The 19,020-nt window shown below is 47.3% G+C and overlaps 1 protein-coding gene across 6 annotated transcripts in view; it reads right to left on the reverse strand.

Moving 5' to 3' along the window:
- The window catches only part of ical1 (islet cell autoantigen 1-like), a 90,313-nt gene that overhangs the window by 61,811 nt on the left and 9,482 nt on the right, over positions 1-19,020 (reverse strand). For all 6 annotated transcript variants that reach the window (XM_031815945.1, XM_031815947.1, XM_031815946.1 and 3 more), the window contains exons 2-8: positions 16,030-16,089; positions 15,747-15,921; positions 9,912-9,984; positions 9,480-9,603; positions 6,259-6,457; positions 6,052-6,177; positions 5,211-5,309 (exon numbers count right to left, since the gene is read on the reverse strand). In XM_031815945.1, the coding sequence (XP_031671805.1) occupies positions 5,211-5,309; positions 6,052-6,177; positions 6,259-6,457; positions 9,480-9,603; positions 9,912-9,984; positions 15,747-15,921; positions 16,030-16,037 (804 nt within the window). In that variant the 5' untranslated portion in view covers positions 16,038-16,089. The remainder of the gene's footprint in view (positions 1-5,210; positions 5,310-6,051; positions 6,178-6,258; positions 6,458-9,479; positions 9,604-9,911; positions 9,985-15,746; positions 15,922-16,029; positions 16,090-19,020) is intronic.

Here is a 19,020-nt window from a genome sequence, read left to right on the forward strand (position 1 = left end):
TGTTGTTGTGTGATTTGGATTAATCCCCTCTACCACACGGAACCCCACTAATCTACTGACGGAACGCAAGAGGTAGATAACAACAGACCTCCATCCTATGCTAGCTTGCTACCGATGCCCTGGCTAGCTGTCTAAATCACCAACCAACCTCTCCACTCACCGGACCCTTTTGATCACTCGACTAAGCATGCCTCTCCTTAATGTCAATATGTCTTGTCCATTTCTGTTCTGGTTAGTGTTTATTGGCTTATTTCACTGTAGAGCCTCTAGTCCTGCTCACTATACCTTATCCAACCTATTAGTTCCACCACCCACACATGCAATGACATCTCCTGGTTTCAACGATGTTTCTAGAGACAATATCTCTCTCTTCATCACTCAATACCTAGGTTTACCTCCACTATATTCACATCCTACCATACATTTGTCTGTACATTATACCTTGATGCTATTTTATCGCCCCCAGAAACCTCCTTTTACTCTATGTTCCAGACGTTCTAGACGACCAATTCTCATAGCTTTTAGCCGTACCCTTATTCTACTCCTCCTATGTTCCTCTGGCGATGTAGAGGTGAATCCAGGCCCTGCAGTGCCTAGCTCCACTCCTATTCCCCAGGCGCTCTCTTTTGACGACTTCTGTAACCGTAATAGCCTTGGTTTCATGCATGTTAACATTAGAAGCCTCCTCCCTAAGTTTGTTCTATTCACTGCTTTAGCACACTCTGCCAACCCGGATGTTCTAGCTGTGTCTGAATCCTGGCTTAGGAAGACCACCAAAAACTCAGACATTTTAATTCCAAACTACAACATTTTCAGACAAGATAGAACTGCCAAAGGGGGCGGTGTTGCAATCTACTGCAAAGATAGCCTGCAGAGTTCTGTCCTACTATCCAGGTCTGTACCCAAACAATTTGAACTTCTACTTTTAAAAATCCACCTCTCTAAAAACAAGTCTCTCACTGTTGCCGCCTGCTATAGACCACCCTCTGCCCCCAGCTGTGCTCTGGACACCATATGTGAACTGATTGCCCCCCATCTATCTTCAGAGTTCGTGCTGCTAGGCGACCTAAACTGGAACATGCTTAACACCCCAGCCATCCTACAATCTAAACTTGATGCCCTCAATCTCACACAAATTATCAATGAACCTACCAGGTACCTCCCCAAAACCTTAAACACGGGCACCCTCATAGATATCATCCTAACCAACTTCCCCTCTAAATACACCTCTGCTGTCTTCAACCAAGATCTCAGCGATCACTGCCTCATTGCCTGCATCCGTAATGGGTCAGCGGTCAAACGACCGCCACTCATCACTGTAAAACGCTCCCTGAAACACTTCTGCGAGCAGGCCTTTCTAATCGACCTGGCCGGGGTATCCTGGAAGGATATTGATCTCATCCCGTCAGTAGAGGATGCCTGGATATTTTTTTAAAAATGCCTTCCTAACCATCCTAAATAAACATGCCCCATTCAAGAAATTTAGAACCAGGAACAGATATAGCCCTTGGTTCTCCCCAGACCTGACTGCCCTTAACCAACACAAAAACATCCTATGGCGTTCTGCATTAGCATCGAACAGCCCCCGTGATATGCAGCTGTTCAGGGAAGCTAGAAATCATTATACACAGGCAGTTAGAAAAGCCAAGGCTAGCTTTTTCAAGCAGAAATTTGCTTCCTGCAACACTAACTCAAAAAAGTTCTGGGACACTGTAAAGTCCATGGAGAATAAGAACACCTCCTCCCAGCTGCCCACTGCACTGAAGATAGGAAACACTGTCACCACTGATAAATCCACCATAATTGAGAATTTCAATAAGCATTTTTCTACGGCTGGCCATGCTTTCCACCTGGCTACTCCTACCCCGGACAACAGCACTGCACCCCCAACAGCAACTCGCCCAAGCCTTCCCCATTTCTCCTTCTCCCAAATCCATTCAGCTGATGTTCTGAAAGAGCTGCAAAATCTGGACCCCTACAAATCAGCCGGGCTAGACAATCTGGACCCTTTCTTTCTAAAATTATCTGCCGAAATTGTTGCCACCCCTATTACTAGCCTGTTCAACCTCTCTTTCGTGTCGTCTGAGATTCCCAAAGATTGGAAAGCAGCTGCGGTCATCCCCCTCTTCAAAGGGGGGGACACTCTTGACCCAAACTGCTACAGACCTATATCTATCCTACCGTGCCTTTCTAAGGTCTTCGAAAGCCAAGTCAACAAACAGATTACCGACCATTTCGAATCTCACCATACCTTCTCTGCTATGCAATCTGGTTTCAGAGCTGGTCATGGGTGCACCTCAGCCACGCTCAAGGTCCTAAACGATATCTTAACCGCCATCGATAAGAAACATTACTGTGCAGCCGTATTCATTGATCTGGCCAAGGCTTTCGACTCTGTCAATCACCATATCCTCATCGGCAGACTCGACAGCCTTGGTTTCTCAAATGATTGCCTCGCCTGGTTCACCAACTACTTCTCTGATAGAGTTCAGTGTGTCAAATCGGAGGGTCTGCTGTCCGGACCTCTGGCAGTCTCTATGGGGGTGCCACAGGGTTCAATTCTTGGACCGACTCTCTTCTCTGTATACATCAATGAGGTCGCTCTTGCTGCTGGTGAGTCCCTGATCCACCTCTACGCAGACGACACCATTCTGTATACTTCCGGCCCTTCTCTGGACACTGTGTTAACAACCCTCCAGGCAAGCTTCAATGCCATACAACTCTCCTTCCGTGGCCTCCAATTGCTCTTGAATGCAAGTAAAACTAAATGCATGCTCTTCAACCGATCGCTGCCTGCACCTACCCGCCTGTCCAACATCACTACTCTGGACGGCTCTGACTTAGAATACGTGGACAACTACAAATACTTAGGTGTCTGGTTAGATTGTAAACTCTCCTTCCAGACCCATATCAAACATCTCCAATCCAAAGTTAAATCTAGAATTGGCTTCCTATTTCGCAACAAAGCATCCTTCACTCATGCTGCCAAACATACCCTTGTAAAACTGACCATCCTACCAATCCTCGACTTTGGCGATGTCATTTACAAAATAGCCTCCAATACCCTACTCAACAAATTGGATGCAGTCTATCACAGTGCAATCCGTTTTATCACCAAAGCCCCATATACTACCCACCATTGCGACCTGTACGCTCTCGTTGGCTGGCCCTCGCTTCATACTCGTCGCCAAACCCACTGGCTCCATGTCATCTACAAGACACTGCTAGGTAAAGTCCCCCCTTATCTCAGCTCGCTGGTCACCATAGCATCTCCCACCTGTAGCACACGCTCCAGCAGGTATATCTCTCTAGTCACCCCCAAAACCAATTCTTTCTTTGGCCGCCTCTCCTTCCAGTTCTCTGCTGCCAATGACTGGAACGAACTACAAAAATCTCTGAAACTGGAAACACTTATCTCCCTCACTAGCTTTAAGCACCAACTGTCAGAGCAGCTCACAGATTACTGCACCTGTACATAGCCCACCTATAATTTAGCCCAAACAACTACCTCTTTCCCAACTGTATTTAATTTTTATTTATTTATTTATTTTGCTCCTTTGCACCCCATTATTTTTTTATTTCTACTTTGCACATTCTTCCATTGCAAAACTACCATTCCAGTATTTTACTTGCTATATTGTATTTACTTTGCCATCTTGGCCTTTTTTGCCCTTACCTCCCTTCTCACCTCATTTGCTCACATTGTATATAGACTTGTTTATACTGCATTATTGACTGTATGTTTGTTTTTACTCCATGTGTAACTCTGTGTCGTTTTATCTGTCGAACTGCTTTGCTTTATCTTGGCCAGGTCGCAATTGTAAATGAGAACTTGTTCTCAACTTGCCTACCTGGTTAAATAAAGGTAAAATAAATAAATAAATAAATAAAATCTACACACACACACCCCATCTATACACACACACCCCATCTACACACACACACACCCCATCTACACACACACCCCATCTACGGTTACAAAACACACACCCCATCTACACACACACACCCCATCTATACACACACACCCCATCTACACACACACACCCCATCTACACACACACACACCCCATCTATACACACACACCCCATCTACACACACACACACCCCATCTACACACACACACCCCATCTACGGTTACAACACACACACCCCATCTACACACACACACCCCATCTACACACACACACCCCATCTATGGTTACAACACACACACCCCATCTATACACACACACCCCATCTACACACACACACACCCCATCTACGGTTACAACACACACACCCCATCTACACCCACACACACACCCCATCTACACACACACACACCCCATCTATACACACACACACCCCATCTATACACACACACCCCATCTACGGTTACAAAACACACACCCCATCTACACACACACACCCCATCTATGGTTACAACACACACACCCCATCTACGGTTACAACACACACACCCCAACTACACACACACACCCCATCTATGGTTACAACACACACACCCCATCTACGGTTACAACACACACACCCCATCTACACACACACACACACTCCATCTACACACACACCCCCCATCTACACACACACACACCCCATCTACAACACACACACCCCATCCACAGTTACAACACACACACCCCATCTACACACACACCCCCCATCTACACACACACACACACACACACACCCCATCTACACACACACACCCCATCTACAGTTACAACACACACACACCCCATCTATGGTTACAACACACACACACCCCATCTATGGTTACAACACACACACCCCATCTATACACACACACATCCCATCTATACACACACACACACCCGATCTATGGTTACAACACACACACCCCATCTACACACACCCCATCTACAGCCACACTCCATCTACACACACACACCCCATCTACACACACACACACACACACACACCCCATCTACACACACACACACACACACACACACACACCCCATCTACACACACACACACCCCATCTATACACACACACACCCCATCTACGGTTACAACACACTGAGGTGCGAAAGACACACACCCCATCTACACACACACACCCCATCTACACACACACACCCCATCTACAGACACACACCACCATCTATTGTTACAACGCCATGGAAACAAAACAAACAAACACACACACTTGTAATGTACGTACAACCCGTCCCACACGTACCTTGAGAGTGGTGAACTGGTAGGGGACAAGGCCTTTAAAAGACTCATGAATCCCACTCATCACACAGGCGGTCCTCTCCCAGAACTGGAGGAGGGTGATCTGGAAAGATACTGTATTAACACACACACAGACCACTACTATGCAACGACAGACAGACAGACCTGGTAGAACAGAGGGAGGGAGACAGCCAGACAGACAGGCAGACAGGCAGACCTGGTAGAACATAGGGAGGGAGACAGACAGGCAGACCTGGTATGTGCAGAGGGAGGGAGGGAGACAGACAGACAGACAGACAGGACACAGACAGACAGACAGGACACAGACAGACAGACAGACAGACAGACAGACAGACAGACAGACAGACAGACAGACAGACAGACAGACAGACAGACAGACAGACAGACAGACAGACAGACAGACAGACAGACAGACAGACAGGCAGACAGGCAGACAGACCTGTTATGTGCAGAGGGAGGGAGACAGACAGACAGGCAGACAGACCTGGTATGTGCAGAGGGAGGGAGACAGACAGACAGGCAGACAGACAGATAGGCAAACAGACCTGGTAGAACAGAGGGAGGGACACAGACAAGCAGACAGACAGACAGATAGGCAGACAGACCTGGTATGTGCAGAGGGAGGGAGACAGCCAGGCAGACAGGCAGACCTGGTATGTGCAGAGGGAGGGAGACAGACAGACAGACAGACAGACAGACAGACCTGTTATGTGCAGAGGGAGGGAGACAGACAGACAGGCAGACAGATAGGCAAACAGACCTGGTAGAACAGAGGGAGGGACACAGACAGACAAGCAGACAGACAGACAGATAGGCAGACAGACCTGGTATGTGCAGAGAGAGTGAGACAGCATGTTACAACGGGAGGCTCCCAGCATGTCAACCTTCTGACACACATCGTTCTTCAGCTTCTCAAACAGGTCCTTCGAACCTCTGACCTGGGACTGCACCTGGTGGGCCATACACACAGGTTAACACACACAGGGTAACACACACAGCACCTGGTGGGCCACACACACAGGGTAACACACCTTGCGGAACTTGTCCAGATGTTTACAGGTGTCCGGGTCGAGTTCCTGAGAGACGTCCTTCATCCAGAGCAGCGCTCCACGGTATTCCGTCCTGGATTTCTCCATCCGGGTCACGGTCAGGAGCGTGTCAGCGATCGCACGCCGCCGAAACGTCTCCACCTCCTGCTCCATCCGGTGTAGGGGCGGGCACAGGACCAGCCTGACACATAAACATTAACATAGCAGATCCAGTATTAACTCTGGGGGCGGGCACAGGACCAGCCTGACCTATTAACATAGCAGATCTAGGATTAAATCTGGGGGTGGGCACAGGACCAGCCTGAAATATTAACATAGCAGATCCAGGATTAACTCTGGGGGTGGGCACAGGATCAGCCTGACACAAACATTAACATAGCAGATCCAGTATTAACTCTGGGGGCGGGCACAGGACCAGCCTGACACATAAACATAGCAGATCTAGTATTAACTCTGGGGGCAGGCACAGGACCAGCCTGACATATTAAAATAGCAGATCCAGTATTAACTATGGGGGTGGGCACAGGACCAGCCTGAAACATTAACATAGCAGATCCAGTATTAACTCTGGGGGTGGGCACAGGACCAGCCTGACACAAACATTAACATAGCAGATCCAGTATTAACTCTGGGGGCGGGCACAGGACCAGCCTGACACATAAACATAGCAGACCTAGTATTAACTCTGGGGGCGGGCACAGGACCAGCCTGACACATAAACATTATCATAGCAGATCCAGTATTAACTCCGGGGACGGGCACAGGACCAGCCTGATGCATAAACATTAACATAGCAGATCCAGTATTAACTCTGGGGGAGGGCACAGGACCAGCCTGACACAAACATTAACATAGCAGATCCAGTATTAACTCTGGGGGCAGGCACAGGACCAGCCTGACACATTAACATAGCAGATCCAGTATTAACTCTGGGGGTGGGCACAGGACCAGCCTGATGCATAAACATTAACATAGCAGATCCAGTATTAACTCTGGGGGAGGGAACAGGACCAGCCTGACACAAACATGAACATAGCAGATCCAGTATTAACTCTGGGGGCAGGCACAGGACCAGCCTGACACATTAACATAGCAGATCCAGTATTAACTCTGCGGGTGGGCACAGGACCAGCCTGACACATAAACATTAACATAGCAGATCCAGTATTAACTCTGGGGGCGGGCACAGGACCAGCCTGACACATTAACATAGCAGATCCAGTATTAACTCTGGGGGCGGGCACAGGCCCAGCCAGACACATAAACATAGCAGACCTAGTATTAACTCTGGGGGCTGGCACAGGACCAGCCTGACACATTAACATAGCAGATCCAGTATTAACTCTGGGGGTGGGCACAGGACCAGCCTGACACATAAACATGAACATAGCAGATCCATTATTAACTCTGGGGACAGGCACAGGACCAGCCTGACACATTAACATAGCAGATCCAGTATTAACTCTGGGGGCAGGCACAGGACCAGCCTGACACATTAACATAGCAGATCCAGTATTAACTCTGGGGGCGGGCACAGGACCAGCCTGACATTTTAACATTAACATCGCAGATCCAGTATTAACTCTGGGGACGGGCACAGGACCAGCCTGACACATAAACATGAACATAGCAGATCCATTATTAACTCTGGGGACAGGCACAGGACCAGCCTGACACATTAACATAGCAGATCCAGTATTAACTCTGGGGGCAGGCACAGGACCAGCCTGACACATTAACATAGCAGATCCAGTATTAACTCTGGGGGTGGGCACAGGACCAGCCTGACACATAAACATGAACATAGCAGATCCATTATTAACTCTGGGGACAGGCACAGGACCAGCCTGACACATTAACATAGCAGATCCAGTATTAACTCTGGGGGCAGGCACAGGACCAGCCTGACACATTAACATAGCAGATCCAGTATTAACTCTGGGGGCGGGCACAGGACCAGCCTGACATTTTAACATTAACATCGCAGATCCAGTATTAACTCTGGGGACGGGCACAGGACCAGCCTGACACATAAACATGAACATAGCAGATCCATTATTAACTCTGGGGACAGGCACAGGACCAGCCTGACACATTAACATAGCAGATCCAGTATTAACTCTGGGGGCAGGCACAGGACCAGCCTGACACATTAACATAGCAGATCCAGTATTAACTCTGGGGGCAGGCACAGGACCAGCCTGACACATAAACATGAACATAGCAGACCCATTATTAACTCTGGGGACGGGCACAGGACCAGCCTGACACATAAGCATTAACATAGCAGATCCAGTATTAACTCTGGGGGCAGGCACAGGACCAGCCTGACACATTAACATAGCAGATCCAGTATTAACTCTGGGGGCAGGCACAGGACCAGCCTGACACATTAACATAGCAGATCCAGTATTAACTCTGGGGGCGGGCACAGGACCAGCCTGACATTTTAACATTAACATCGCAGATCCAGTATTAACTCTGGGGACGGGCACAGGACCAGCCTGACATTTTAACATTAACATCGCAGATCCAGTATTAACTCTGGGGACGGGCACAGGACCAGCCTGACACATAAACATGAACATAGCAGATCCATTATTAACTCTGGGGACAGGCACAGGACCAGCCTGACACATTAACATAGCAGATCCAGTATTAACTCTGGGGGCAGGCACAGGACCAGCCTGACACATTAACATAGCAGATCCAGTATTAACTCTGGGGGCGGGCACAGGACCAGCCTGACACATAAACATTAACATAGCAGATCCAGTATTAACTCTGGGGGCAGGCACAGGACCAGCCTGACACATAAACATGAACATAGCAGACCCATTATTAACTCTGGGGACGGGCACAGGACCAGCCTGACACATAAGCATTAACATAGCAGATCCAGTATTAACTCTGGGGGCAGGCACAGGACCAGCCTGACACATTAACATAGCAGATCCAGTATTAACTCTGGGGGCAGGCACAGGACCAGCCTGACACATTAACATAGCAGATCCAGTATTAACTCTGGGGGCGGGCACAGGACCAGCCTGACATTTTAACATTAACATCGCAGATCCAGTATTAACTCTGGGGACGGGCACAGGACCAGCCTGACACATAAACATTAACATAGCAGATCCAGTATTAACTCTGGGGCGGGCAACACAGGGCCTTGCTGGGTTAGGGGTTATGATGGTTCTGACCTCTGCTTGGCCGAGGCACACAGGGCCTTGCTAGTTGCGTCCATCATGTTGCCAGCCTTGGTGCGGTCGTGTTCTGCCTGGAACCTCAGAAACATCCCCAACTCATTCTCCTCCTGAGACAGATCTGGAACACAGGAATGTCATACCTCAACATAACCTAACCCAACCTCAACATAACCCTCCTGAGACAGGTCTGGAACACAGGAATGTCATAACCTAACCTCAACATAACCTAACCCTCCTGAGACAGGTCAGGAACACAGGAATGTCATAACCTAACCCTCCTGAGACAGGTCTGAAACAGAGGAATGTCATAACCTAACCCTCCTGAGACAGGTCTGGAACACACAGGGAGGGAGTTATGTTATGTTACTGTCTATTTCGTGGTCTGTCTTTAATAAAGTGGTAACCATAGTAACAGGGGTAACTCACGTGTGATCCTTCGCTGGTATTTCTCAATCACCTTCAACAGCTCAGTGGAGGTGGTCTGTACCGAGTGGAACAACTAGAGACAGACAGACAGACAAGACAACGGGTGTGTGAGTGCAAACATACACTATACAATCCAGACAGTAACAGTGGGTCCAGCCAGCCAGAAACAGTGGATCCAGCCAGACAGTAACAGTGGGTCCAGCCAGTCAGACAGTAATAGTGGGTCCAGACAGACAGTAATAGTGGGTCCAGCCAGCCAGACAGTAACAGTGGGTCCAGCCAGACAGTAACAGTGGGTCCAGCCAGCCAGACAGTAACAGTGGGTCCAGCCAGCCAGACAGTAATAGTGGGTCCAGCCAGCCAGACAGTAATAGTGGGTCCAGCCAGCCAGTAACAGTGGGTCCAGCCAGCCAGACAGTAACAGTGGGTCCAGCCAGCCAGTAACAGTGGGTCCAGCCAGTCAGACAGTAACAGTGGGTCCAGCCAGTCAGACAGTAACAGTGGGTCCAGCCAGCCAGTAACAGTGGGTCCAGCCAGCCAGACAGTAACAGTGGGTCCAGCCAGCCAGACAGTAACAGTGGGTCCAGCCAGCCAGACAGTAACAGTGGGTCCAGCCAGCCAGACAGTACCAGTGGGTCCAGCCAGCCAGACAGTACCAGTGGGTCCAGCCAGCCAGACAGTAACAGTGGGTCCAGCCAGCCAGTACCAGTGGGTCCAGCCAGCCAGACAGTACCAGTGGGTCCAGCCAGCCAGACAGTAACAGTGGGTCCAGCCAGCCAGACAGTAACAGTGGGTCCAGTGTGTTGTGACAAGGTAGGGGTGGTATACAGAAGATAGCCCTCAAATAAGCAAAGAGTAGCAACAGTCCATCATTACTTTAGGACATTTAAGGTCAGTCAATTCAGGAACATTTCAAGAACTTCTAAAGTTTCTTCAAGTGCAGTCACAAAAACCATCAAGATATATGATGAAACTGTCTCTTATGAGGACCGCCACAGGAAAGGAAGACCCAGAGTTACCTCTGCTGCAGAGGATAAGTTCATTAGAGTTAACTGCACCTCAGACTGCAGCCCAAATAAATGCTTCAAGTAACAGACACATCTCAACATCAACTGTTCAGAGGAGACTACGTGGATCAGGCCTTCGTGGTCAAATTGCTGCAAAGAAAACACTACTAAGAGACTTGCTTGGGCCAAGAAACATGAGCAATGAACATTAGACCTGTGGAAATCTGTCCTTTGGTCTGATGAGTCCAAATTTGAGATTTTTGGTTCCAACCACCGTGTCTTTGAGAGACGCAGAGTAGGTAAACGGATGATTTCCGCATGTGTAGTTCCCACCGTGAAGCATGGAGGAGGTTTGTGCTTAGTGGAACTATCATTTGTTTTTCTTCTTTTTTCGGGGGGGGATTTTACCCCCTTTTCTCCCCAATTTCGTGGTATCCAATTGTTAGTAGCTATTATCTTGTAGGGAGAGACGAAGGTCGAAAGTCATGTGTCCTCCGATACACAACCCAACCAAGCCGCACTGCTTCATAACACAGTGCGCATCCCACCCGGAAGCCAGCCGCACCAATGTGTCGGAGGGAACACCGTGCACCTGGCAACCTTTGTTAGCGCGCACTGCGCCCAGCCCGCCACAGGAGTCGCTGGTGCGCGATGAGACAAGGATATCCCTACCGGCCAAACCCTCCCTAACCCGGACGACGCTAGGCCTATTGTGCGTCGTCCCACGGACCTCCCGGTCGCGGCCGGTTACGACAGAGCCTGGGCACGAACCCAGAGTCTCTGGTGGCACCACTGCGCCACCCGGGATGCCCCTATAATTTGTTTTTCAACAGGACAATGACCCAAAACACACCAGGCTGTGTAAGGGCTATTTGACCAAGAAGGAGAGTGATGGAGTGCTGCATCAGATGACCTAGCCTCCCCAATCACCCGACCTCAACCCAACTGAGATGGTTTGGAATGAGTTGGACCGCAGAGTGAAGGAAAAGCAGCCAACAATTGCTCAGCATATGTGGGAACTCCTTCAAAACTGTTGGAAAAGCATTCCTCATGAAGCTGGTTGAGAGAATGCCAAGAGTGTGCAAAGCTGTCATTAAGGCAAAGGGTGGCTACTTTGAAGAATATAACATTTTTTTTTTAAACACACATTTTCTACATGATTCCATATGTGTTATTTCATAGTTTTGAGGTCTTCACTATTATTATACAATGTAGAATAGTAAAAATAAAGAAAAACCCTTGAATGAGTAGGTGTGTATAAAACTGGTACTGTGGGTGTGTCCAGACTGTTGACTGGTACTGTGGGTGTGTCCAGACTGGTACTGTAGGTGTGTCCAGACTGTTGACTGGTCGTGTAGGTGTGTCCAGACTGTTGACTGGTACTGTGGGTGTGTCCAGACTGTTGACTGGTACTGTGGGTGTGTCCAGACTGTTGAGCCTGCGTCAGGAGTACTTTGTTATCCTCAAAGCGAGCGAAGAAGGTGTTTAGCTTGTCTGGGAGCAAGACGTCGGTGTCCGCGACGTGGCTGGTTTTACATTTATAATCCGTGATTGTCTGGATTCCATGCCACATGCGTCTTGAGTCTGAGCCGTTGAATTGCGACTCCACAGAGACAGAAAGAAACAGAGACAGACACAGAAAGACAGAAACAGAAGGACAGAAACAGAAGGACAGAAACAGAAGGACAGAAAGAAACAAACAAAGACAGACAAAGAACAACCAAGAAAGACCAACAGAGACAGAGAAAGACAGTGAGAGAAAAACAGAGAGAGACAAAGACAGAGAGAGAAAGACATACAGACAGACAGGACAGACAAAGACACAGACTGACACAGAAAGACAGAGAGAGACAGACAGAGACAAAGACAGAGATAGAAAGACAGACAGAGGCAGAGAAAGACACAGACACAGAAAGACAGAAACAGAGAAAGAGAGACACAGCAGCACCTAGATCTTATGCACAGATTCTGTCAGACCTGGGCCCTGACAGTAAATCTCAGTAAGACCAAAATAATGGTGTTCCAAAAAAGGTCCAGTCACCAGGACCACAAATACAAATTCCATCTAGACACTGTTGCCCTAGAGCACACAAAAAACTATACATACCTTGGCCTAAACATCAGCGCCACAGGTAACTTCCACAAAGCTGTGAACGATCTGAGAGACAAGGCAAGAAGGGCATTCTATGCCATCAAAAGGAACATAAATTTCAACATACCAATTAGGATTTGGCTACAAATACTTGAATCAGTCATAGAGTCCATTGCCCTTTATGGTTGTGAGGTCTGGGGTCCGCTCACCAACCAAGACTTCACAAAATGGGACAAACACCAAATTGAGACTCTGCACGCAGAATTCTGCAAAAATATCCTCCGTGTACAACGTAGAACACGAAATAATGCATGCAGAGCAGAATTAGGCTGATACCCACTAATTATCAAAATCCAGAAAAGAGCCGTTAAATTCTATAACCACCTAAAAGGAAGCGATTCCCAAACCTTCCATAACAAAGCCATCACCTACAGAGAGATGAACCTGGAGAAGAGTCCCCTAAGCAAGCTGGTCCTGGGGCTCTGTTCACAAACACAAACACACCCTACAGAGCCCCAGGACAGCAGCACAATTAGACAATTGTTTTCATGAGAAAACAAAAATATAATTACTTGACACATTGGAAAGAATTAACAAAAAAACAGAGCAAACTAGAATGCTATTTGGCCCTACACAGAGAGTACACAGTACACAATACCTGACCACTGTGACTGACCCAAAATTAAGGAAAGCTTTGACTATGTACAGACTCAGTGAGCATAGCCTTGCTATTGAGAAAGGCCGCCGTAGGCAGACATGGCTCTCAAGAGAAGACAGGCTATGTGCTCACTGCCCACAAAATGAGGTGGAAACTGAGCTGTACTTGAACTCCCATATCTGAACTCCCATATCTACTGGGTGAAATTCCACAGTGTGCCATTGTAACAGGGTTATATTGGTGATTCCCCTTGCCACTTTATTGTTAAGCCAATGGGTTTTTGGTTTGAGTTTGTCTTGCCTTCACCTACTCAACATGGCATCTTATTGGCTGGTTTGCGTAGCTTGCTTACGAGGGGGGATGTTCCAGTTAGAATCGACCCAGTGAACAAGCACCAAACCAGCGGTAAGTTGTTGGTTGCAAAGCACTGTACATCAAAAGTGATTTTTATACTCTCAAGTGATGATTTAAATGTACAATTTATATCAAATTGTTTGTACATGTTATTCGAACATCACACATAAGATGCAGTGGTTTTTGGAGAATATTTGTTGTGCATTTTGTTGTAGAGAATTCCCGCCAGTACTAGCTAGCAATTTACCGTGTCTGGTGGGGGGGGGGTTTCATATATTTTGTACAGTGCGTGAGTGCAGAGTTGGATGGTGAGACGTGCATTGCATGACATGCAATTTTGTGTCGTTCTTATCAGGTACATTGTTAACGATATTATATTGTAATTGTATTATTTTGGTAACTGCCCAGTGAACAAGCACCAAACCAGCGAATAAAGCTACATGACTGGTGCTACATGTTGGAGTTCCGTGTCGATGACTGATTGTACACAACGCAAGACGAGTACTGTTACACCATCACAGCAGCAAGATTTGTGACCTGTTGCCATGAGAAAAGGGCAACCAGCGAAGAACACACACCATTGTAAATACAACCCATATTTATGCTTATTTATTTTATCTTGTGTCCTTCAACCATTTGTACATTGTTAAAACACTGTATATATATATATATATATATATATATATATATAATATGACATTTGTAATGTCTTTATTGTTTTGAAACTTCTGTATGTGTAATGTTTGCTGTTAATTTTTATTGTTTATTTAACTTTATATATTCACTTTATATATTATCTACCTCACTTGCTTTGGCAATGTTAACACATGTTTCCCATGCCAATAAAGCCCTTGAATTGAATTGAATTGAAACATTGATAAGAAACTATAAAAATCCTTCATAGTGTGATTCCACAGGGAAAACTCTCAAAGCAAAGAGTCAGGTTGTATGAGAACATCTGATCCCTGGCTGATCTGATCATATAGACACACTACTGTTATATCTGTCTGCTAATGTACTATACAGACAGAACTGCAGAACTATCTTACTCTGATCATATAGACACACTACTGTTATATCTGTCTGCTAATGTACTATACAGACAGAACTGCAGAGCTATCTTACTCTGATCAGTTAGTAACACGGAGAGATAATTGGACAGGAAACAGAACGTGTGGTTCAGTTAGTAACACACAGAGAGATAATTGGACAGGAAACAGAACGTGTGGTTCAGTTAGTAACACAGAGAGATAATTGGACAGGAAACAGAACGTGTGGTTCAGTTAGTAACACAGAGAGATAATTGGACAGGAAACAGAACGTGTGGTTCAGTTAGTAACACAGAGAGAATTGGACGCATGAGACTCTCACTCTCTCTGAGTAACAGTGGGTGAAGCCACCGCGTTAGAGTTAGGGGTTAAAGGTCAGGGTCCTACCTCCAGCTTGGCGTCGAGGTCGGCATCAGAAGACACCACGTTAGAGTTAGGGGTTAAAGGTCAGGGTTCTACCTCCAGCTTGGCGTCGAGGTCAGCATCAGAAGACACCACGTTAGAGTTAGGGGTTAAAGGTCAGGGTCCTACCTCCAGCTTGGCGTCGAGGTCGGCATCAGAAGACACCACGTTAGAGTTAGGGGTTAAAGGTCAGGGTCCTACCTCCAGCTTGGCGTAGAGGTCGGCATCAGAAGACACCACGTTAGAGTTAGGGGTTAAAGGTCAGGGTCCTACCTCCAGCTTGGCGTCGAGGTCGGCATCAGAAGCCACCACGTACTCATCCTCCTTCTTCCCTGTGGCCTTGATCAGAACCTGCTTCGTCTTCCAAAACTTCTTCTGCATGCGGGCCATGACCGAGCTGTCCTCACCTAGCAACGCCCGGCCACCGCTCAGTATGTCACCTGCAAACCTGGAGGGGGTGGTTAGGGTTTCCCCGAGATTACATCTCATGCATTTTCTTTAATTGATTTAAGACTTTTAAAGACAGTGACTTAAGTAATGATTAGCTGCTTCATACCCGTCCATCTAATCTTCAGCTCTGTTCTGTTCCGGTTGTTCTGTTACATCAACACGCAGCCTGAAATAGTGGAGATTGAGAACGTTGTGAATGTCAGATGCGTATGGTTTAATCCCCATACTTGAAACTGTAAGAAAGCCTATAAAGCTAGTTGACAAGATACGAGAGGTCATTGTTGAGGTGGTTGTGGTGCAAAACTTCTTCAGTAGGCATGCACCCTAAATACAAAAGGGAGTGTGCTTATTGACAGGTTACCTGCTGTGGTATTAACATAAACAGGTGAAATGACTGTCCATTACGAAGCACAAGATGGCGGTCAGCGCAGATGTGCTTTTTGGTTGCTGAAGGAATTATTTGATTTCCTCACCCATATATGACCATCTGGTCATTTCTAAGGTCATAAAACCCTGTATGAATATGATTTTGTTTGTTAACCAAAGTAATTGATTACTTTCTGCAAGTTATTAACCTCTAAAACTAAGTTAGCGACGACACTAGATAGCCAGATCAGCTAGCTAGCTCAAAAACTAGCTTGTCTTACATGGAAACTTCCACGACCAGAACCAAAGGGGGAAAAAAATGGACATCAGATGGACAATTAACAGATGGTCTTGGGTACTCCTCTTTTGAAATGTGAAGTGCACGGACAACAATGCTGACAACTTGCACCCTTCCAGTCCCCGGTTCAGGTCGTTACCTTACGACCCCGACACCCAAGAGGGTATGCCACTTCTTGAGATGCAAAACAACATTGGGATGCTTTTGACAGCAAAGACAGATGAAAAGGCAGATGGCTTGGAGGACATGGTTAGGACGAATACCATGAAAAAGTATTTTTTTATTTTTAGCTTTATTTAACTAGGCAAGTCAGTTAAGAACAAATTCTTATTTACAATGACGGCCTAGGAACAGTGGGTTAACTGCCTTGTTCAGGGGCAGAACAACAGATTTCTACCTTGTCAGCTCGGGGATTAGATCTAGCAACCTTTTGGTTACTGGCCCAAAGCTCCAACCACTAAGCTACCTGCGACCCCAAAATCTGTTGACTTTACCTCTGGAGACGTGAAAAACCTCAAAAGTGACATGAAGAAGGTGGAAGTTATCTGCCAGGAAAGTGAAAAGAAGGTGAATGAGGTGGAGAGATACCAGCGCAGGTGGAACCTGAGGCTCCATGGAATTCCAGAGCAGGCGGGTGAGGACATCAAATACAGAGTTGTTGACATCTGTGGAGCTGTCATTCCAGAGTTGTTGACATCTGCGGAGCTGTCATTCCCAAATCAAAAGCCAAACTTCAGGAAAATGTGGACATCGTCCATCGTTTGACTCAACGATCAAGACAAGAGACTGAGGACAACAATCATTCGGTTCACTAACAGATCTACACGGGATCTTCTCTGGAGGCGAGCGAAGAACAGATCTACACGGGATCTTCTCTGGAGGCGAGCGAAGAACAGATCTACACGGGATTTTCTCTGGAGGCGAGCGAAGAACAGATCTACACGGGATCTTCTCTGGAGGCGAGCGAAGAACAGATCTACACGGGATCTTCTCTGGAGGCGAGCGAAGAACAGATCTACACGGGATCTTCTCTGGAGGCGAGCGAAGAACAGATCTACACGGGATCTTCTCTGGAGGCGAGCGAAGAACAGATCTACACGGGATCTTCTCTGGAGGCGAGCGAAGAACAGATCTACACGGGATCTTCTCTGGAGGCGAGCGAAGAACAGATCTACACGGGATTTTCTCTGGAGGCGAGCGAAGAACAGATCTACACGGGATCTTCTCTGGAGGCGAGCGAAGAACAGATCTACACGGGATCTTCTCTGGAGGCGAGCGAAGAACAGATCTACACGGGATCTTCTCTGGAGGCGAGCGAAGAACAGATCTACACGGGATCTTCTCTGGAGGCGAGCGAAGAACAGATCTACACGGGATCTTCTCTGGAGGCGAGCGAAGAACAGATCTACACGGGATCTTCTCTGGAGGCGAGCGAAGAACAGATCTACACGGGATCTTCTCTGGAGGCGAGCGAAGAACAGATCTACACAGGTTCTTCTCTGGAGGCGAGCGAAGAACAGATCTACACAGGATCTTCTCTGGAGGCGAGCGAAGAACTGTGAGGTCCACATCAAGCAAACATTGAGGTTCACGAAGGATCTGACCTCTGCGGACAAAGTGACACGGGAGAAACTGTGGCGGATGGTGGCAGCAGCTCGAGAGGCAGGGAGAAACTGTGGCGGATGGTGGCAGCAGCTCGAGAGGCAGGGAGAAACTGTGGCGGATGGTGGCAGCAGCTCGAGAGGCAGGGAGAAACTGTGGCGGATGGTGGCAGCAGCTCGAGAGGCAGGGAGAAACTGTGGCGGATGGTGGCAGCAGCTCGAGAGGCAGGGAGAAACTGTGGCGGATGGTGGCAGCAGCTCGAGAGGCAGGGAGAAACTGTGGCGGATGGTGGCAGCAGCTCGAGAGGCAGGGAGAAACTGTGGCGGATGGTGGCAGCAGCTCGAGAGGCAGGGAGAAACTGTGGCGGATGGTGGCAGCAGCTCGAGAGGCAGGGGGAAACTGTATTGTATTATTTTAAAAACGTATAATAATGTCAGGGGTACTGGTGATTTAGTCAAACATAAGGCTATTTTCCTGTACTGCAAACGGTTTGAAGCAGACAGTTACTTTCTACAAGAAACTCATACTTGTTATTCTGATCTATGGGGTAATGGCATCTGGTTATCATATGGCAACAACCACTCTGCAGGTGTAGCAGTTAAGAGGTGTATTTAAAGGGAAGGTCATCAAATCTAATTTTATTTGTCACATGCGCCGAATACAACAGGTGTAGGTATACCTTACCGTGAAATGCTTAGTTACAAGCCCTTCACCAACAATGCGGTTCAAGAAATAGAGTTAAGAAAATATTTACTAAATAAACTAAAGTAAAAAATAAAATAAAATACAAAATAACACAATAAATAACAACAACGATGCTATAAACAAGGG

This window comes from Oncorhynchus kisutch, unplaced genomic scaffold (genome assembly GCF_002021735.2).
Source record: "Oncorhynchus kisutch isolate 150728-3 unplaced genomic scaffold, Okis_V2 scaffold711, whole genome shotgun sequence".
Lineage (NCBI taxonomy): Eukaryota > Metazoa > Chordata > Actinopteri > Salmoniformes > Salmonidae > Oncorhynchus > Oncorhynchus kisutch.